At 44.7% G+C, this 22,169-nt stretch overlaps 2 protein-coding genes across 2 annotated transcripts in view; one reads left to right on the top strand and one right to left on the bottom strand.

Moving 5' to 3' along the window:
• LOC118398814 (kinase D-interacting substrate of 220 kDa B-like) overlaps nt 1-18,442 on the top strand; it is a 49,592-nt gene extending 31,150 nt beyond the window's left edge. The window contains exons 21-28 of the mRNA XM_052471233.1: nt 3,508-3,652; nt 4,784-4,946; nt 6,061-6,239; nt 6,764-6,999; nt 11,464-11,601; nt 12,782-12,880; nt 13,149-13,379; nt 15,110-18,442. Of these exons, the coding sequence (XP_052327193.1) occupies nt 3,508-3,652; nt 4,784-4,946; nt 6,061-6,239; nt 6,764-6,999; nt 11,464-11,601; nt 12,782-12,880; nt 13,149-13,379; nt 15,110-16,312 (2,394 nt within the window). The 3' untranslated portion in view covers nt 16,313-18,442. The remainder of the gene's footprint in view (nt 1-3,507; nt 3,653-4,783; nt 4,947-6,060; nt 6,240-6,763; nt 7,000-11,463; nt 11,602-12,781; nt 12,881-13,148; nt 13,380-15,109) is intronic.
• Nucleotides 18,443-18,986: 544 nt separating this feature from the next.
• On the bottom strand, nt 18,987-21,343 carry LOC118397831 (DNA-binding protein inhibitor ID-2-like). Its single transcript, XM_035792705.2, has 3 exons — nt 20,844-21,343; nt 20,276-20,339; nt 18,987-19,406 (listed from the first exon to the last, which is right to left on the bottom strand). The coding sequence occupies exons 1-2, from the start codon at nt 21,234-21,236 to the stop codon at nt 20,295-20,297; spliced, it is 438 nt and encodes a 145-aa protein (XP_035648598.1). The 5' UTR covers nt 21,237-21,343; the 3' UTR covers nt 18,987-19,406; nt 20,276-20,294.
• Nucleotides 21,344-22,169: the final 826 nt, after the last annotated feature.

A 22,169-nucleotide genomic window follows, 5' to 3' on the forward strand; every position in this document is an offset into this window, starting at 1 on the left:
AAATCATGGGTGTTAATATGGAGTTGGTCCCCCCTTTGCTGCTATAACAGCCTCCACTCTTCTGGGAAGGCTTTCCACATTTCTGCAGGGACTTGCTTCCATTCAGCCACAAGAGCATTAGTGAGGTTACTGAGTTACAGTTCATATAAGTAAATCAATTAAGCCCTAATCTATGGATTTCACATGACTGGGAATACAGATATGCATCTCAGGTCACAGGTACTTTAAAATAAAAAGGTAGGGGTGTGGATCAGAAACCCAGTCAGTATCTGGTGCGACCACCATTTGCATCATGCAACGTGACACATATTCGCATAGAGTTGATCAGGCTGTTGATTGTGGCCTTTGGAATGTTGTCCCACTCCTCTTCAATGGCTGTTGCTGGATATCAAATCAAATGTTATCTGTCACATGCTCTGAATACAACAGGTGTAGTAGACCTTACCGTGAAATGCTTACCGACAAGCCCTTAACCACAATGCAGTTTTTACTAAATATAATACAATAAATGATAAAATAAGAAGTAACACACCATAACAATAACAGGGCTATATACAGGGGTACTGATACAGAGTCAATGTGCGGGGGTACAGGTTAGTCGAGGTAATTTGTACATGTAGGTTGGGGTAAAGTAACAACTATGCATAGATAACAAACAGCGAGTAGCGGTGTAAAAACGGGGGGGGTCATTGCAAAACGTCTGGGTGGCCATTTGATTCAGCAGTCTTATGGCTTGGGGGGTAGAAACAGTTTTGAAACCTTTTGGACCTAGACTTGGTGCTCCTGCTTGCTGTGCGGTAGCAGAGAGAACAGTCTATGACTAGGGTGGCTGGAGTCTTTGACTTCCTCTGACACCTTCCTCTGACACCAACATTGGCGGGAACTGGAACACGCTGTCGTACATGTCGATCCAGAGCATCCCAAACATGCTCAATGGGTGACATGTCTGGTGAATATGCAGGCCTTGGACGAACTGAGACATTTTCAGCTTCTGGGAATTGTGTACAAATCCTTGCGACATTGGGTCGTGCATTATTGTGCTGAAATAGGAGGTGATGGCGGAGGATGAATGGCACGGCATTGGGTCTCCAGGATCTCGTCAAGCAATCTCTGTGCATTCAAATTGCCATCGATAAAATGCAATTGTATTCATTGTCAGCAGCTTATGCCTACCCATAACATAACCCCCCCACCACCATGGGGCACTCTGTTCACAACGTTGACATCAGCAAACCGCTTGCCCACACAACGCAATACACGCTGTCTGCCATCTGCTCGGTACAGTTGAAACCGGGATTCATCTGTCAAGAGCACACTTCTGCAGCGTGACAGTGGCCATCACAGGTGAGCATTCACCCACTGAAGTCTGTTACGACGCCCCGAATTGCAGTTAGGTCAAGACCCTGGTGAGGACGATGAGCTTTCCTGAGACAGTTTCTGACAGTTTATGCAAACCCACAGTGGCATCAGCTGTCTTGGTGGCTGGTCTCAGACGATCCCGCAGAAGAAGAAGCCGACTGTGGAGGTCCTGGGCTGGAGTGGTTACGCGTGGTCTGCGGTTGTGAGGCCAGTTGGACATACTGCCAAATTCTATAAAATGCTGTTGGAGGTGGCTTATGGTAGAGAAATGAAAATACAATTATCTGGCATCAGCTCTGGTGAACATGTTGTGTGTTTTATTTTTGTGTGTGTGTGTGTAACGGCTAAGGGCCGTGTTGCGTCATGCGAAGAACAATCCTTACCACAACCCCTCGTGCCTTATTGCTTATATATAGATAGATAGATAGATAGATAGATAGATAGATAGATAGATAGATAGATAGATAGATATACGGGCTGTCATGTGCCTTTTACTGGGGAGTGGCTTCCGTCTGGCCACTCTACTACCATAAAGGCCTGATTGGTGGAGTGCTGCAGAGATGGTTGTCCTTCTGGAAGGTTCTCCCATCTCCACAGCTCTGTCAGAGGGACCATCGTGTTCTTTGTCACCTCCCTGACCAAGTTCCTTGTCCCCTGATTGCTCAGTTTGGCCGGGTGATGGAAGAAGCCACGAATCCTCTGCATCCCACTTCAACTGGCCAGACCTTTGCATTCCAGCCACGCTGAGTTGCGTCTGCTGCCAACTCTGTGTAGCACAGTTTCTTACGCTCGTAGGCCTCTTCAACAGAGTTTTCCCACGGGACTGTGAGCTCTATGATGTACACAGCCTTTCGTGAAGGGGACCAGAGTACCATGTCTGGCCTAAGGTTGGTAGAAGCAATCTCAGGTGGAAAAATGAGTTGCTGGCCAATATCGACAAGCATCTTCCAGTCACGGGCCATGGCTAGGTGTCCGGTTTTTCTGGCTTTGTAGGAGGATACTTGGGCCTGTTCTGTCCCTCCCGGATGAATGTTGTTGTTTTGACGGGATTGCTTGTTTTTGGAGGTAATGAATTGGTTGCACTCCTCTTGGTCTCAAGTGCTACAGCCAGGCTCTTGAGGACCTGATTGTGCCTCCAGGTGTAGCGGCCTTGTGAGAGGCTGGTCTTGCAACCTGTCATTATATGCCTGAGAGTCGCTGGAGCTGGGCAGAGTGGAGTAGGTCGAGTCCTCGCCATACCATTGATGTAGATTTTTTGGTGATGGAAGCACATCATAAACAGCTCTTATGATGAAGCTGATGTTGCTTGCCTCCATTTGCCAAAGCTCACTCCAGTTGATCTTTCTCCTCTCCAGGCCTTCCCACCGCATCCATTGCCCTTGTTTAGCAAGAGAGACAGCCTTTGCACTTCTTGCAGTCTCCTCCTGTCTGTGCACCTCCTCGACCACCAGCTTCCTGCGTTCAGATGTTGTTGCCTTATGGAACGTTGGTTTGCTTGCTGCCAGGCCAAAGCCTCCTCTTCCATGCTGGATATTCCCCACAATGTCTTGGTGTCTCAGGGCTGATGTTGCTTGCTGCACAGCCTTGGATGATGTCCATTTCAGTCATGGCTTGGTTTTTACTCTGACATGCACTGTCAACTGTAGGACCTTTAATATAGACAGGTGTGTGCCTTTCCAAATCAATTGAATTTACCACAGGTGGACTCAAATCAAGTTGTAGAAACATCTCAAGGATGATCAATGGAAACAGGATGCATCTGAGCTCCATTTCGAGTCTCATAGCAGAGGGTCTGAATACCTATGTACATAAGATATTTTTAAAATATTTTTTTCATAAATTTGCAAACATTTCTAAAAACCTGTTTTTGCTTTGTCATTATGGGTTATTGTGTATAGATTGATTGTGAAAAAAGTTGTAATCTATTTTAGAATAAGGCTGTGATGTAACAAAATGTGGAAAAAATGAAGGGATCTGAATACGTTCCGAATGCACTTTGTATATAATGCCCAACCATATATCTATTATTGGAATATATGTTACTGTTATATATATTTTTGTAAGTAGCGCACCTTTTTGCACTTCCGGTAATACCCTACACCCCGGTATGGTATTCTGGATACCACCCAACCATATCTTTCTGCATAGGACACGTACCGGCGACGTCAGATGCAGAGGACGGTGACACGGCAGATGTCCTTTGACCTGAGCAAGCTGCTGGTGACAGAAGACTGGTTCAGTGACATCAGCCCCCAGACCATGAGGAGGCTGCTCAACATCGTCTCTGTCACGGGTGGGTCACGCACACGCACCCACGTTGACTCACGCGTCCACACACGCATATGGACACACCTACACATACATGCACACCCACATGTACGCATGCACATGCACACGCACAGACACACACACTAGAGGTCTTCACAGATATACCCAAACTCGATTACCTGAGATCTGAACCTGTCGGATCCACATTTCTGGTGTGGACCCTTGGATCCCGGGTCGGATCACGCTCAGTGGCCATGGACCTCGGATCTGCTGAAAATATGTGAAATATCAAAAAGATCTAAAATTATATTTGAAGAAGAAAATATCCTGATGAAAATATATCCTCTATAAATCACATTTGCTACGCGTGGAATTTGGTTCAGTCAATAGCATTAATCTCTCTCCTCTGCCTCTCTCTGTCTGGCTTGAGCTCTGCTATAGTGAACTTGCAACATTGTTTCAACTGGGCCCTCACTGTCTCCCAGACACAGCTGTATTTGTGTTCAGAGAAGTGTTCAGATAGCCCATTTTATGACGTTTCCACTGGAGATATGGGATCAGCAATATGTTGCTATTTCACACCAAGGCGCAGAGGTTACTTAAGCCCATCGAGAAGTCTGATGTTGGAAAGATTGTTCAAATACAGTGAGGAACTATGGTCATTCACAATGGATGTACAACACTGTTGGCTTTCTGTGTGTGGTGACAAAATACATACTTTGAGATGCTCGGCTGGTCATAAGTGGTGTTGAGTTAAAGAAATTGCCTACTATCAGACATGCCCAAATGGGAACTTTTATAAGCCTACATTTGTACACATTTGTACTTCTATGCATGCTGAAGAAAAATATATTTCAAAAATAACCATGAAGAAAAAGGGCAAAGAATTCACACAATGAAACAATGAATGAGCACAAAGAGCATTCTGGAGAGAGACGCCCATCGTGCCTTTTAGCCACACACCCCTTCTTCTGGTACCGACATATTAAATTAGGGATGTCACACACTTTAACGCACACACTTTTTTTACCACTAGTTTACTCACTGAGTTTACTACATGAACCACAATGGACCATACAGATTATGGATGAATTTTATTGAGGAAAGCATGTTAGTTTTGTCCAGTCTGACTTACACAATGCTGGTCTGTCTATAGGTCGTCTGCTGAGGGCAAATCAGATTATGTTTAACTGGGACCGCCTGGCATCGTGGATCAACCTTACGGAGACGTGGCCCTACAGGACCTCCTGGCTCATCTTGTTCCTGGAGGAGACTGAAGGCATCCCTGACCAGGCCGCCCTCAAGACTATCTACGAGAGGTAATGTAGAGACCCCGTAAAACTACATCCAAGATCATCTAGCAGAGGTAATATACTGTAGTCCCCCTCTACCCCTATAAAACTGGGCCCCCCTCAAGACCATCTAGCAGAGGTAGATCCCCAACCCCCTTTCCCAACCTTAAAATGTATTTTTGAAACACCTGTCCTAATTATAGAACTTAGGAACTGTTTTGTTGCGTGAGAGAGGGTTTTATTTCATTTTGAAAGATCTGTCTGAAAATGTGAGGCCAAAGAAGAACTACATTTTCACAAAGAGACACAGTGGAAAAGTTATTATCGAAGAAAGAATACATTTACTCCCACTGATCCATTGAGAGAGTTACATCCCAAATGGCACCCTACTCCCTATATAGTGCACTATGGCAGGTAGCCTGGTGCGTAGGAGCATTGGGCCAGTAACTGAAAGGTTGCTGGATCGAATCCCTGAGTTGACTAAGGTACAAATCCGTTGTTCTGCCCTTGAGCAAGGCTGTTTAACCCACTGTTCCCCTGGGCACCGATGACATGGATGTCGGTTAAGGCAGCCCCCCACACATCTCTGATTCAGAGGAGTTGAGTTAAATGCAGAAGACACATTTCAGTTGATGCATTTAGTTGTACCACTGACTAGGTACCCCCCTTTCTTTTCCTTTTGTACAAGAGTAGTGCACTATATAGGGAACAGGGTGCCATTTGGAACACACAAAATCTCTGATGTGATGAAACAGTCAGATTAGTCACTGGGCAATAAGGATTAGTTCAATTGGTTGAATCGTCATTATAATTGCATCCCATTGGTTGGATTAGTGTATTTTAATGTCAATTACTTCTCAGACAGAAGCTTAGTTGCTGCAAAATAATGTTGGGTGGTTTTTCGTGTGTAAAAGTCTGTTGCCGAAAATAAATAATGACTTATGTTCTATTTACGTTTTTGCCCCTAAATGATTCAAATGTCCTTCATTGTCACTCCAAATACAATAATATGTCATTCAAAAGACTAATCCGTGAGGCTCACAGAATGTCACACTAAAGAAGCAACCTTTCAGTGTAGAACAGCTATAGCTCTTTCCTCGCCTGTCTTCATTACGCTTCAGTCTTACCTCTGCTGTTTTAGGATCTCCAAGAACATTCCCACCACTAAAGACGTGGAGCCCCTGTTGGAGATTGACGGGGATGTGCGTAGCTTCGAGGTGTTCCTCTCCTCTCGGACACCCGTCCTCAGTGCACGCGACATAAAAACATTCCTACCCTGCACAGTCAACCTCGACCCCAAACTACGAGAGATCATCGCAGGTGAGGGAGAGCATATCACCGAATAATCAGGGTTCCACACAAATAATTCCAATACGTTTTGGAAATATTATGCAGGCATCCATTCTCTTTCCAACTTGAATAACAACTTGCAGATTTTGGAATGTATCATGAATTTGTCAGATGAGATGATTTCAATTCTTGATTTCAACTCTTTCGATTTCAACAATTTTTTTATTTCAACAATTTATTTCAACTCTTTCAATTTCTCTGTCTGCATTCCTCTCCTCCCAGACGTGCATGCTGCAGGTGAGGGCGAGCATAGCTAGCTGTGTCTGTGTCAAGTAATTAGTGTTCCACACAAGTCAGGCCAGAACCTTTTGTCGATATGATGTAGGCAATCTGAATACAACTGTTGTCTTTTGGATGTCATTACAGTTACAGTAAGTCATATGGTTTCATGTCTATGTGCAGATCCAACTTTTTTCCCGGACTTTACATTATGAATTACATTATAACATTTAATGACACATTTCTCTTTACCTGTCTCTCTTCTTTCCCCCCAGACGTGCGTGCTGCCAGGGAACAGATGAGCATCAGAGCGGTGACCTATCCCAGCCTGCCCCTGCAGGAAGCTGCTCCCCGCCCCACCTCCGTCTACAGCCAGCAGTCAGGCATGTCCGCCTGCTCCCCCTCCACCTCCTTCAACGGGCACTTCAACCCCCCAGGGCTGGTGTCCCCACCGCCCCACAGCAGCAACTACAGTGGTATGGCTGGCCCCCAGCACCCCTTCTATAACAGGGTGAGTGTATGAGAAAGAACACCCTCATGTCGCCAAGGACATTGCTATTCTATATAGGACTGAGAAAGGCCTGATTCCAAACGGAATGACCAAAGTTTCACTTGTAGATCATCTGGCTCGTGTCAGTTAACTTATTCAGTCGTATGCTGCCTGGTAGGCGATCACTGACGGCCTCTGTAATAAAGCAAAGGGCTTTGAACCTTAACACACATTCCTTTGCCGACATTTCCCACCTTGCTATCGTCCCCATTCTCATTTTGTGGGACTCTTCTGGTTTATAATTTGCAGAGCTGTCTTGTTATTTATAGTTCCCATTTAAGTTGAAGTCTCTGTGCTGTAACATGATGAGGTGTTTGTACTGTGTGACCCCTTGTTTGTACATGGATACATGCATACGTACACTAAGTACACTAAGTACACATGTATGTATGTATGTATTTGACATGCTGTGGCTGTTTAATTTGCTTCAGTCTGTATTTCATAATATCTCAGACACCTCAATTGTTACGCTGGTTTCATATTTAAGTGTTTTTTATTTTCATTTCATGTTAAATGTGTTTCCTTTCTTCCTGGTATTCCCTTCCCTCCAGCCATATTTTCCCCATCATGTTTACCAGCTGCCACGCCAGTATGTGGGCAGTTTCCCTGTTCATGCTCCTCCACCACGCCCATTCCCACTTAAAAGTGGCTTTCCCCGGGATCCGAGCAGTGGACTCGTAAGTATTAGAGGTAGTGAGTAGAGATCGTTCATCTAGAATGGATGTATAACCATGTTATAGAGAGAGAAATGATTGTCCTTTCAAATTTCATTAGCTTATATATATGCTTGTTTGAACTTTCTGATTTGGGTTATTTGAACATCAGAACATTCCGGATTCTATCAGAGACGTTAATCTCACCAGATAACCCACCCCCTATTGCAGAAACATGCTTCCACTCTCCCTTTCTCTTTCTTTGTCAGACATCTCCCTCCCACACAGACACACACACAGACAGGGCTCTAAAGTGCATCCGAATTTGGTCTCATATCCGACATATGTAGCAAATCGCCGGGATCGACTTTTATATTCATAAACCATGGCGTGGGCCGTTGTAAAACTACTTGTACGTTAACCACTTGTTTACACATTGTTCAGTCATATTTCCTCATTGGCTAGCTAGCTAACAACCTGGTAACTACCAGTAGAGGATAGGAAAAGGGACAGCTTCTTCAGGAGATCAACGATCATAGCAATGAATGAATGACATATCTCTTGCATTTTGTCATCACAAATCTGACGTTTTTAAGAGACGGTGTACACTTTTCAATGTAATCCATCTCAATAGGAAAATCAATGTAGAAACCTATTATTCCTCATATTATTATGTCGTTTCAATAACCGTTATTCCTATCAAAATTGTAGCTTTTATAATAACCTCATTTCTTTACAATGTTACATGTTAGTTTTCTTTACAATGTTACATGTTAGCTCAACATGTGCTTCAAAAGTAGCTAGAATTCATATAGGCTGTGTAGGCTTTATCTGCTCATATATTTCATGTGGTGCTCCTAACTTTTTAAATTTGGGAGCACCACTGCCACCAATCAAAAATGATCATTTAGAACTCTGTACACAAACACACAGAGAAACTAGAACCACAGAAACATTGACCCTGCTATGACAGCATCCAACTGTCCTAAAAAACACTGAATGCCACAGAGACATCAAAAACATTATTCCCATCTTCACAATGAAGGCATGCCCTCGCTCTCCTCTTTCTCTCCACTCTCTCCTCTCTCTCGCTCTCTCTCTCTCTTTCTCTCTCTTTCTCTCTCTCCACTCTCTCTCTCTCTCTCCACTCTTTCTCTCCTCTCGCTCTCTCTCTCTCCACTCTCTCTCTCTCCACTCTTTCTCTCCACTCTCTTTCTCTCCTCTCTCTCTCTCCTCACTCTTTCTCTCTCTCCACTCTCTTTCTCTCCTCTCTGTTTCTCTCTCTGTTTCTCTCTCTGTTTCTCTCTCTGTTTCTCTCTCTCTCTCTCTCTCTCTCTCTCTCTCTCTCTCTCTCTCTCTCTCTCTCTCTCTCTCTCTCTCTCTCTCTCTCTCTCTCTCTCTCTCTCTCTCTCTCTCTCTCTCTCTCCACTCTTTCTCTCCTCTCGCTCTCTCTCTCTCCACTCTCTCTCTCTCACTCTTTCTCTCCACTCTCTTTCTCTCCTCTCTCTCTCTCTCACTCTTTCTCTCTCTCCACTCTCTTTCTCTCCACTCTCTTTCTCTCCTCTCTGTTTCTCTCTCTGTTTCTCTCTCTGTTTCTCTCTCTGTTTCTCTCTCTCTCTCTCTCTCTCTCTCTCTCTCTCTCTCTCTCTCTCTCTCTCTCTCTCTCTCTCTCTCTCTCTCTCTCTCTCTCTCTCTCTCTCTCTCTCTCCCACTCCCTCTCCTCTTTCTCTCTCCACTCTCTTCCTCTCTCCTCTCTCTCTCTCTCTCTCTCTCTCCACTCCCTCTCTCCTCTCTCTCTCTCTCCTCTCTCTCTCTCTCCACTCCCTCTCTCTCCTCTCTCTCTCTCTCCACTCCCTCTCTCCTCTCTCCTCTCTCTCTCTCTCCTCTCTCTCTCTCTCCACTCCCTCTCTCCTCTCTCCTCTCTCTTCCTCTCTCCACTCTTGAAGATATGTATGTTTCTCTAATGTTTTCTTCTCCTCTAAGACGATAATGTTGGCATCTGTGTGTCTTCCTAATGTTCTCTCCTCACATCCCTCTCTGGTGAACACCTGCTGTAGCCACTCCCTCCTCACCCTTCCATCTGTTTCTCTCCACCTCTCGTTCTCTCTCCTCCCTCCAAGCAGTTTAAGGTACCGTCTTTGAAAAAGAAGCAGGTACTGAATCCATTCAGATGTTTTCCCTAACTCCTCCTAACTAGACCTAGACCGACAAACTGACCCCCTTCGGAAGGGATCTGACCTCTGTAAACCCAGCATGCACCTTGGAAACTCTAGCCCACTCTCTTGAATGGGAACTAGGAGTTACAGGCATGCTACACTGGAGTAATACCTTTTTGCAGAGCGCAAGAAGCTCCCATTCATGTCAATGAAACCTGGGTGAAGGTGGTATGGCTCAGCTCTGGTTCCCGAGGAGGTGTGGTATATGGCCAATATATCACGATAAGGGCTGTCCTTATGAACGACTCAACGCGGAGTGCCTGGATACAGACCTTAGCTGTGGTATATTGGCCATATATCACAAACCCCCAAGGTGCCTTATTGCTATTATAAACTGGTTACCAATGTAATTAGAGCAGTAAAAATGTTTTGTCATACCTCTGATATACCACAGCTTTCAGCCAATCAGCATTCAGGGCTCGAACCACCAGTTTATAATATTTGTTTTGTCATGTGCGGCTCACACCCGAGAACACTTGATAAAGTGGCGTATGTTCTGCTCACGCCATCAAAAAACTGCACATCCAGTATAGTAGCTGAAAAGCTGGTTTTGTGACACTAGTGTAGCTCCCTTGTTAGGGCACTAAGTGATGCTACAAGGCCGCTGTCTAGTGAAATCTTTGATCTGCTTCTGTCATACTATTTAAGACCTATTTACAATTACAGATGTTTGATAACTTTGTAAGATACATTGTAGATTTGTAACACTTGTACAAGTCTCTATAAGCATTTCAAACATTTGATTTTGTCTGGCCCTTCTAGCTGAACTCTCCTTACCTAAACCCTGTCTTCTGAAGACCGTCCTACTCTGAGTCAGTGACGTTGAACATACAGCCTGTGGTTTCATAAAGACCTAAAACTAACCTGTTTGACAAGTGAATAATAATAATAATCCTGCACCATGTATTGCTGTGTACATTCTATCCGTACTCAAAGTTACTGTGATACTGAGTGTGTATCACTTACCGGTTAATTACTAGAACAGACATCCTCAGTCAAGTCAATGGTCTGGGGGGCTGTTCTAGTGATTCTATTTCTACACTCTTAGCAAGAAATGTGCTATCTAGTACCTTAAAGGGTTCTTCGGCTATTCCCATAGGAGAACCCTTTGTAGAACCCTTTCTGGTACTAGGGGAGAACCCGTTTGGTTCCATGTAGAACCCGGTCCACAGAGGGATTTTCCTATGGGGAGACAGCCGAAGAACCCTTTTGGAAACCTTTTTTCTAAGAGTGTATGGTCTAACTCCTGAATTAGTGAGCAGCCTAGTAGTGATAGTAGATAGCAGGAAGTGATGTCACAGATTACATCAAAGGTTTTCTTTTTTTCCCCCCCCATTATTTTGTATCACAGCATTTCTACTCAAATGGGCAGAGGTTACTATTGATGAGTACAGCACATGATACCTTTGAGAAATGTAATCTTGACCCCCATCAAATGTAGCCATACTGTATTAACCAATAAGCCATGTTTTACCTGTTGGGTGACTCCTCTATCTGGTCGTTGACGTGTGTTCTGGACCTGGTTGTGTGTGTGTGTGTGTGTGTGTGTGTGTCAGGGTTCAGCCTCGGTGGTGTCGGGGACCCCGGCCATCCTCCTGAGCTCCATGAACACAGACACAGTGTGTGAACGTGTCAAACATATCGAGGGTATCGACCAGAGCATGCTGGCCCAGTACACTGCCACCATTAAGAAGGTGAGCAGAGACAGAGAGGGAGATCTCTACCATTAACCTCCTCTCTACTCCTCTCTACCATTAACCTCCTCTCTCTCTACCATCAACCTCTTCTCTCTCTCTCTCTCTCTCCCTCTCTCTACCATTAACCTCCCCCCTCTCTACCATCAACCTCCTCTCAATCCCATTCTACCATTAACCTCCTCTCTCCCTCGCTCTACCATTAACATTCTCTCTCTCTCTCTCTCTCTCTCTCTCTCTCTCTCTCTCTCTCTCTCTCTCTCTCTCTCCATTAACCTCCCCCTCTCTACCATCAACCTTCTCTCCCGCTCTCTCTACCATTAACCTCCCCCTCTCTACCATCAACCTTCTCTCTCGCTCTCTCTACCATTAACCTTCTCTCTCTCTCTCTCTCTCTCTCTCTCTCTCTCTCTCTACCATTTAACCTTCTCTCTCTCTCTCTCTCTCTCTCTCTCTCTCTCTCTCTCTCTCTCTCTCTCTCTCTCTCTCTCTCTCTCTCTCTCTCTACCATTAACCTCCCCCTCTCTACCATCAACCTCCTCTCGCTCTCTCTACCATTAACCTTCTCTCTCTCTCTCTCTCTCTCTCTCTCTCTCTCTCTCTCGCTCTCTCTCTCTCGCTCTCTCTCTACCATCAACCTCCTCTCACTCGCTCTCTCTCTACCATTAACCTTCTCTATCTATCTATCTATCTATCTATCTATCTATCTATCTATCTATCTATCTATCTATCTATCTCTCTCTCTCTCTCTCTCTCTCTCTCTCTCTCTCTCTCTCTCTCTCTCTCTCTCTCTCTCTCTCTCTCTCTCTCTCTCTCTCTCTCTCTCTCTCTCTCTCTCTCTCTCTCTCTCTCTCTCTCTCTCTCTCTCTCTCTCTCTCTCTCTCTCTCTCTACCATTAACCTCCCCCTCTCTACCATCAACCTCCTCTCACTCTCTCTCTACCATTAACATTCTCCCTCTCTCTACCATTAACCTCCCCTCTCTACCATCAACCTCCTCTCGCTCTCTCTCTACCATTAACCTCCCCTCTCTACCATCAACCTCCTCTCGCTCTCTATATCATTAACCTTCTCTCTCTCTCTCTCTCTCTCTCTCTCTCTCTCTCTCTCCCCTCTCTTTCTCTCTCTCTCTCTACCATTAACCTCCTCTTCCTTGTCTCATTCTCTTCTTTGTATCTCAGGCTAATGTGAATGGCAGAGTTCTGACCCAGTGTAACATTGATGAACTGAAGAATGAAATGAAAATGAACTTTGGAGACTGGCAGCTCTTCAGGGGAACCGTGAGTTTAACCCTAACCTTGCCTCTTGCCTGTTATTTTCTTTTGTAGTGGATTTACCAATAGCTTTAACACTGGACACTGCTGTTATCAAGCACTTCTTAACCCAGTAATTACTATTTAGCCCAGCCGTATTTAGAGATTGGTGCAATGTTCGTTTCTTTTCTTCTTTCTCTCTTCCTCCTCCACTTCCTCTTCTACCTTCTCTTCCTCTTCTTCTTCTTCCTTTCCCTCCTACTCCTCTGCCTTCTCTCGCCTCCTCTTCCTCTAGGTGTTGGAGATGCGTCACGTGGAGAGCCAGGTGCTTCATGAGGAGGCTCACAGTGAGGTGGACAGCAGTGTGGTGGGCCACGGGGAACCGAGGCGCCAGGTCGCCCCGCCCCACGCCGGCACCGCCAACCTCGACGCCAACTCACCCATGTACAGCTTCAACCTGAGCTTTGAGGAACTGAGCAATGTGGGACTGGACGAGCCTCCCAGGCACAGCAACAACACATGGCTGGTGAGTGACTGGTGGTCTCTTCCATTGTAGAGAGGTCTATGTTGCGTCATTATATTACGTTGACAGAAAGACTGGAATTGTGTAGCTATGTACAGTACCAGTCAAAGGGTTGGACACCTACTCATTCAAGGGTTTTTCTTTATTTTTACTATTTTCTACATTGTAGAATAATAGTGAATATATTAAAACTATGAAATAACATACATGGAATCATGTAGTAACCAAAAAAAGTGTTAATCAAATTATGTTTTATATTTTTGATTCCTCAAAGTAGACACCCTTTGCCTTGATGACAACTTTGCTGACTGTAGGCATTCTCTCAACCAGCTTCATGAGGAATGCTTTTCGAACTGTCTTGAAGGAATTCCCACATATGCTGAGCACCTGTTGGCTGCTTTTCCATCACTCTGCGGCCCAACTTATCCCAAACCATCTCATCCCAAACCATCCCAGGCCAGGTCATATGATGCAGCACTCTATTCTTCTCCTTGGTCAAATAGCTCTTACACAGCCTGGAGGTGTGTTTTGGGTCAGTGTCCTGTTGAAAAACAAATGATAGTCACACTAAGCGCGAACCAGATGGGATGGCGTATCGCTGCAGAATGCTGTGGTAGCCATGCTGGTTAAGTGTGTCTTGAATTCTAAATAAATCACAGACAGTGTCACCAGCAAACCACCCCACACCATCATACCTCCTCCTCCATGCTTCACGGTGGGAACCACACATGCAGAGATCATCCATCCATGGCAGTTGGAACCAAAAATCTTACATTTGGACTCATTCGATCGAAAGAAAGATTTCCACCTGTCTAATGTCCATTGCTCGTGTTTCTTGGCCCAAGAACGTCTCCTCTTCTTATTGTTGTCCTTTAGTAGTGGTTTATTTGCAGAAATTTGACCATGAAGGCCTGATTCATGCAGTCTCCTCTGAACAGTTGATGTTGAGATGTGTCTGTTACTTGAACTCTGTGAAGCATTTATTTGGGCTGCAATCTGAGGCTGGTAACTCTAATGAACTTATCCTCTGCAGCAGAGGTAACTCTGGGTCGTCCTTTCCTGTGGCGGTCCTCATGAGAGCCAGTTTCATCATAGCGCTTGGTTTTTGCAACTACACTTGAAGAAACTTTCAGAGTTCTTGAAATTTTCTGGAATGACTGACCTTCATGTCTTAAAGTAATGATGGACTGCCGTTTCTCTTTGCTTGTTTGAGCTGTTCTTGACATAATATGGACTTGGTATTTTACCATATAGGGCTGTCTTCTGTATACCACCTCTACCTTGTCACAACATAATTGATTGGCTCAAATGTGCAAATTAACTTTTAACAAGACATTCCTGTAAATTTAAGTGCATTCCAGGTGACTACCTCATGAAGTTGGTTGAGAGAATGCCAAGAATGTGCAAAGCTGTCATCAAAGCAAAGGGTGGTTACTTTGAAGAATCTCATCTAAAATATATATTTTGTTTTGTTTAACACTTTTTTTGGTGACTACATGATTCCATGTGTTATTTCATGGTTTTGATATCTTCACTAGTATTCTACAATGTAGCAAATAGTCAAATAAAGAAAAACCCTTGAATGAGTAGGTGTGTCCAAACTTTGCACTAGTACTGTATATGTACAGAACCATGAATTAAGCTGTTGGCCTGTATGTAAACCAAATGATAGCCTTCATATGTACTTAGACCACAGATCTAGGAGATGCAATGTTCCATGTCCCCCTCCCCAGGCCCCCACCCACCGCACCCCCAGCATGTCCAGCCTCAACTCCCAGGAGTCGTCCAACGACATCGTCAAGCTGACGGAAAAGCAGCAGTCGGAGTACCGCAACGCCTACCAGGAGTACATCGCCCAGATGGCCACGCTGGAAGTAGGCGGAGGAGGGGGAGAGAAGCCCGTCCAGCCCCACCCCAACCAGTTCATGACCTCTGCCAGCTCCGAGGACAAAACCAAGGACAAGGCTACCACCAAGAGAAGCACCTCCAAGCTTCCCGCCGTGGACGCCCCAGACTTCACCACCGCCGAAGCCCCCCTGGACCCCATCACAGAGGAGGACGAGAAGCAGGACCCCCATGGCTCCTCCAAGACCCTGCTCGGACGCAAGACGCCCGGGTCCAGTGACCGGGGGAGCGGCCTGTTCCAGGGAGCAGCCGACCTCAAGATGAAGACCGGCGGGCTGCCCTACCAGAAGCTCACCAGCGACGACGAGGATTCAGAGAACTCCGATGCTCCTCTCTTGGGGGACGCGAAAAAGCCAGGTGACCCCAAAGCATCCTCCCTGGCTCTGGCTAAGGGTAAAGAATACCTGTCTGACGCCATGCTGGATAAGAAGGATTCGTCTGACTCCGGCATGCGCTCCAACGAGAGCTCGCCCAACCACTCCCTGCAGGACGAGGAAGCTGACCTGTCCCAGCTGGAGCAGGCCAACCTGATCGAGCTGGACCAGGAGGAAAGCCAGAGCCGGGCGGCCAGTAAGAGGGGTCTGCCCAGCAGCCTGAGTGGTCTCCAGGACCCAGCTGTGGCCCGCATGTCCATCTGCTCTGAGGACCAGTGCAGCCTGCTGGCCAGCAGCCCCGAAGAGAGCTGGCCCTCGTCCAAGAGCTACAACCTCAACCGCACGCCCAGCAACACCACCCTTAACAACAACACCAACACCCAGCAGCAGGGGAACCAGCAGCGTTGCCAGGGACAGAGGGCTCCAATGGGGTCCACCGACACCACCTGTTCCACCCCTACATCCTCCTCCATCAGCGAGGTCATCATCTCCCCGGGTTCCGGCACCACCAGTACCACCACCAAGCCCGGCCCGCACAACGAGAACGTGCGCGTGGTGCACCTGAAGAGGGGGCTGAACCCCGGGGATCCTCCGGAGATCACCACCGTGTCCTCCGACACCGTCACTTTCGGAGAGGAGCGCGAGAGCATCCTGTGAGCCCCCCCGCCCATCTCATTCCCAGGAGAGCACTTACTCAGTAGATGTTTGGTGTGGTAATCTGACAATGCATGCGTAGCAAGGTACCATAGCTAGTTAAATGGGTAAATAAATGATGTTAGTGCTTGGTGTGCACTAAGTAGATAGCCTTGTTAAACCAGCCTGATCTGGCAACCTCACATTCTGTTACAGGAGAGCGCAGCGGTTCGTCTGGTTTCACCAGGCTACTAAGTAGAGGTAGCTCACTGAGATGTTGTACTCTGTATTTGTATCGTCTAAAGTGAAGTGAAGTGACCTCTACTAACTGTCTTGATATTCTCTAGAGGTGAAGGTAGCTAGCTACGTACACTGTAAAAAAAATTTATCTTTAGATCAACCTAATTTACTTCACCTCTGGTAAAAACAACAACATTATTATGACAAATATATGATTCAATGCCAACTGTTATATTTCATTATATTTGATGTTGTTACCTGTTTATTTCAACACTAAACCTACATTTCCCCTTTGGTGAAACTTAATATAACAAATCCAAAAAATATTTAATGACAATACAACCAATTTTTTAAAATCTTGTTCCGAGTTCACTTTTTAATTTGGAATTACCTATCCACATTTCTTCTGTGTTACAAGGAATTTAAATCAACAAGCTAAAAAATAAGATGTTTTAAAATAATTTTTCCAAACTAAAGACCTTCACATTTCGGAACCACAATATCATAACCAAGCAATGGCTACCATCACATAGAAAAGTTATCAGGCGCGTTAGTATCATTACAGATGAGTGTACAAGAGGGGGGCAAAAATAACCAACTGAAAGCCACGCCTCTGCAACTCTTCTGATAGGCTGCCGTCGCTACATTGCCCCTACCGCTATTCAATGTGCATGAGGTGTTGAAAGCAATTTAGAAGCTTTTATTCAAATAAAAAAAATCACATTGATCTGACGAATTCGTTATTTGATTTCAGACAAATTGATAGAACAGATTGAATTAACCAAAGTGTAAATTGCGATCATTCCAATCAGTAAAAGCACTTAACAGGGCCGTCCCATTTTTTACAGTATAATTTATAACTTAACTACGTACAGTGACTAACTATCTGTTTATTGTTTTGCACTACAACAAGCATGGTAGCCTGGGTGTCAGTCTGTCTGTGCCATCTCGCCAACTCCTTGTCATGCCAATGGCTTGACAATGAGCAAGAACACAAACAGATCTGGGACCAGGCTACAAGCATGCCTCAACAATGTTAATATTAGCTGCTGCTGCCTATGTGTGTCAACAAGTGATGTATTGAGCTTGTGGGTGGGTAAAAGAGAAGATACCTGGTATAGATGAAGAATGAATGCATATGAACACGTGAGCCAAATGGAACAAAATTGTGTGTGGGATGTTTTTGTCGTGTCTCAGCAAATGACATGGAGGAGAGTCAACTAAACTATTTGTCTCATTGCAAAAGCCACAGGGCTTTTAACTATTTTACCTTCCTATGGGCCCTGGTCCAAAGTAGTGCGCTATCGGTGGAATAGGGTGCCATTTGGGACGCATTTACTGCCAACACGAACAAAAAATGTTGGATAAAAGGGAGGGACGTTGACACTAATATGTTACAATAATAGCAATTTAACAACAAATTGACAACGAGAAGTAATCTTCAGAAAAAGTTATTGATCGCTGCAGAATTCAGTTGTTGACTCTTCTCCATATGATACATGGGACTGTATGTATGCTGCTTTGTCATGAACAGTGGTTGTAAAGTTATTTGGTTTATTACATGTTGTCAGGGCCTGTCTCCTCCCGTAACGTAGTAGAGGCCCCATTTGTGAATCCGATGCCATTAAATGTACATTTTAATTAAACAGATATAAAATGTACACTTAATGGCATCCGATTCACAAATCTGGCTACAGTAAAGATTGGTGTTGCATGCCTACCTAATGAACTGTACATTGCATGCGTAAATGAGTTTGCAAATATCAGTGCAAATGTCAGAGTGCTCTCCTATGTGTTGTCAGATGATAACCATGTGGGAGAAGAACACGAGATATTCTATCTATGAAGGGAAAGAAGTGAATGGTGCCGTCAGACATTATCTGACTGAAAAATAAAACCTGGATGTTGACCTTCCACAGTCTAGCCTCTTGTATGTTCTCACAGAGAAATGATACGTATGAACCACTAAGTATTCTCATACTTTCATATAGCACTTCCTTCTTAACGTCGACCAGCAGGAGGCGTGCTCCCCCATGCAAAAATAGTATGTGCCGTAAATGTAATATTATGTGCCATTTGTCAGACGCTCTCATCCAAAGCGACTTAAGAGTCATTCATGCGTGCATAAATAGTTTTACGTATGGTTGATCCCGAGAATCGAACCCACTATCCTAGAGTTGCAAGTGCCATGCGTTACCAACTGTGCTCCAGAGAACCACCAGTGTGATGAGATGGATCTGTGCACACCATCCTGGATAACTAGATAAGATTAGTAACTGCAATGCATTGAGCCTTGTGATATCGTCTTCCTAATTAATCTGACTCTATTCAGACACATTAAAAAGCAAGATAAAGGGAAGTTGCACCATCCTTTGATGTAAGAGAAAGTACAGTGACAGTAATTTAAAAGATTGAAATAGGTCAGGTATTATAACGTAATATGGATATTAACATAATGTACAGTATAAGGAATATACTTTATTATTGTATAAAAGTGCAATTTACAACATTTCTTTGAAAGCTGCAGTACAATAAAATGCATCTTTATATTCTCTGCAACAAATCAGCTACTATACAGGCATGATTTTGTCTTAACATTTTATATACATCGACTGACCATTTGTCTGTCTGTAGTAATGTGCCACTTCCAAAAGAAAAGGCTATCTCCTCTTGTGGAAAGATATCTTGTTTCAATACTGTAATCTCAGTCAGTCTGTCGTTGTGTTCCCATCGTTGTTGAGGAATCATTCTTCACTTGGAAGAAAAGAGATCAGCCAGGCCAGTAGATAAATAAAAAGTAAAAACAACACATAAGTTAAATCAAGCGGAAATCCAGCCAGCCATTGGAGGGGAACATGAGGTCCTGTTTAAAATACACCTGTAAGAGATTGGGAAGAGAAAAGAGGGTCGTGTTTAAAGAGAAGCAAGGCTAAAGGACAGATGGGGAACTGGACAGTCAGACTGGCGCCTGAGAGGAAGACACTTATTTTTCTACTTTAACCAAACACTGAAATACTGGTGAGTGTGTGTCTCATATGGCACCCTATTCCCTATGTAGTGCACTACTTTTAACCAGGGGGCCCTTAGGACACTACATAGAGAATAGGGTGCTATTTGGGATTCAAACACTGAAATACTGGGCAATCCCTGAGCACCAGATGGAGGCGTCGACGGAGGAGTAAGCAACATCCTGTCAACCTCTAAGTACAACGTGGGAATGGATCTATACTATAGCTATGATGATGCTGGCTGGCGCCTGCTTTTCCTCTCTGCGAATGATCTACAGACCAGTAGTTTTCAGAACCCACAACCACTGACTGGAGTAGCCAGTCTGTCTTATGTAGCCAGAGACTCTTATTTCCTGATCGGTTATTCCATCTACAGTGATGTCATATCTTAGTCCAGTCAACAATATAACACTTCACATAGATGACCCTTTTCAAAGAGCAACTCATACCAAGTATCCGTGACTTTATACACACAAAAAGGTGCTATCTAGAATGTAAAAAGGAGTATTTTGCCTGTCTCCATAGGAGAACCCTTTGAAGAACCCTTTTTGGTCTCGGATAGAACCCTTTTGGGTTCTATCTTTCCCCAGAGGGTTCTACATGGAATCAAAAAGGGTTCTCCCATCGGGACAGTGTAGTTTGGACCCATTTGAGCGCAGCTCGTTTTTTTCCTAATGAATAAAATGACAATTTCAAATAGAAATGATGGATACAACAATGGCAGTAAGGAAACACTTACCCAGTCAGTGAAGGAGAGTTTAGCTGTCATGAGTCTCTGTCCCTTTGGGGAAGTGGTCAGTTGACTGTAAAAACAGGTAAGACAACCACTGTTAAATATCACCATTTACAGAGAGAGGCTCCTGGCATTGCTGAGTGAGTACAGTTGCAGTGGTCTGGTCTCTATTAGGCTGATGCTCCATTCATTCACCACCAAGCTGTCATGTGTACAATAACCAACAGTGGCACATCGTCAAATGCAAAAGCTTTATGAGAAGTCAAATAGGCAGACTGCTTGGAAATAATGTTTTAAGAAATATATCTATTCTAAAAGCCTTTAATTAAAGTAAGCATATAAACATATATATACAAATGTAAAAAAAAATCTCCATTTAAACATATATTCACAAGGCCACTTTAAAACTGTACATGTCATAGGATTTGGGGGATCTATTAACATGTAGGAATTCCAATTGAACGCTAGAATCTGTGTAGCCTACTAAGGTTTCGTCTATTTATTTTTCTGAACCACTCCAAAACAGAAGTCCTCTAATTGGAAAAAAATTAAGCTATTTGATTCTATTTTTTACCTGAAAGGTGATGAGGCTGATGTCTGAGTTGATGGTTGCTAGGGGATTCCTGGGTGATGTTGCCTGTCCCGGCCGCCGCTGCTGATGTTGGCAGCTGGAGAGGGACGAGCTTGAGTCCAGTGCAATCTGAAGGTCCAAGATATAGTCTATAACATGCTGCAATATCTCAATTTTACTGACGTTCCCGTTCTGTGGGAGGCTGGGCACGAGTTCCTTCAGCATTGTGTAGCAGTCGTTCATATTGTACAGCAGACTCAGAGGGTCATCCATCGGGCTCTTGCTCCGGGAGATGCCGAGGGTATGTTCCGACGAGTTGGAGATGTTGCTCCTCGTAGACCGCTCCGGGCTTATTGCTTTCATGACGACAGTTGAGTGTGATAAGATATTATGCATGAAAGAAACCGGTATTTTAGGCCAGTCTTCGCCGTGTACAATCAGTCAGCACGCTGTCAATTGTTCTTATAAAGGCTCGTGAACGGGGCTTGTCGCACATCAGGGCGAAATGCACGTCAATTGGCTACCTAGAAGTGTCAATCACTATTCCAAGCAACAGTATTGGTTTAAATGCGGTTGATCTTTTACGTCCCTCCCATATTTTCCGCATTCTTGAGCAAGTTATGTGAAGGCGCGCACTAAAGTGATGCTCTTCTCTGTTACCTGCGAGATGAGGTTGGCGGGCCATTGTGAAAATCTGTTTTGAAGTCATCTGAGTCTGTATTTCTGATCTCAATGAAGGAGCATCCATGTGATGAATGTAGTCTACCTCGTAATTACGCAGATACATTTAAGTTTGATGTTTTACCATCTATTACATTTCCAAGTTCCAGCTATTGTTAGTCTATATTTTTTTCCATAGAGGGAAATGTCAGGGTTTCGTGGCCACTAGCTCATCTGGAGTGAGTTTACTTCACAATGCGTTAAACTATGCTCAGTTTCTCAATTTCTTTCCCACTGTACCAAGATGAACCCAAACGGATGATGGCTTGGCACAACAGAGCTCAACACACACTGCAGTAGCTGTAGCGAGTTGCCTGCATCGCCGCAAGCTCCCACTTCTACCGACTCCCTGGCGCCAGCGCTGTGACGACATCCAATTCACAGCAGCCCTAGAAGCCATTCGGCGCGGCGCCGCTCAGGCGGCTGCTATGACGACGGCAGCTGCAAGTCAGCGCGCGGGCTCTCAGCTGACCTAAGATGGAGCTCCTCCCGGTGCCTGCCCTGGAGTGTCCAGAGTCACACACCTGCACTGGTGGTTTGCTTTTCTCAACACAACAGATCTACTGTTTCATAACTGTATACTGTCTTATTTCACTAGCTGTCCTAGAT

Source organism: Oncorhynchus keta, chromosome 19 (genome assembly GCF_023373465.1).
Source record: "Oncorhynchus keta strain PuntledgeMale-10-30-2019 chromosome 19, Oket_V2, whole genome shotgun sequence".
Lineage (NCBI taxonomy): Eukaryota > Metazoa > Chordata > Actinopteri > Salmoniformes > Salmonidae > Oncorhynchus > Oncorhynchus keta.

Excerpts from the sequence above, each read along its gene's own strand:
- LOC118397831 (XM_035792705.2), bottom strand. The coding sequence starts at position 21,236 with ATGCATAATATCTTATCACACTCAACTGTCGTCATGAAAGCAATAAGC. Across the intron at positions 20,340-20,843 it reads TCAGCCTCATCACCTTTCAG|TCAACTGACCACTTCCCCAA; the intron begins GTAAAAAATAGA and ends CTGTTTTTACAG.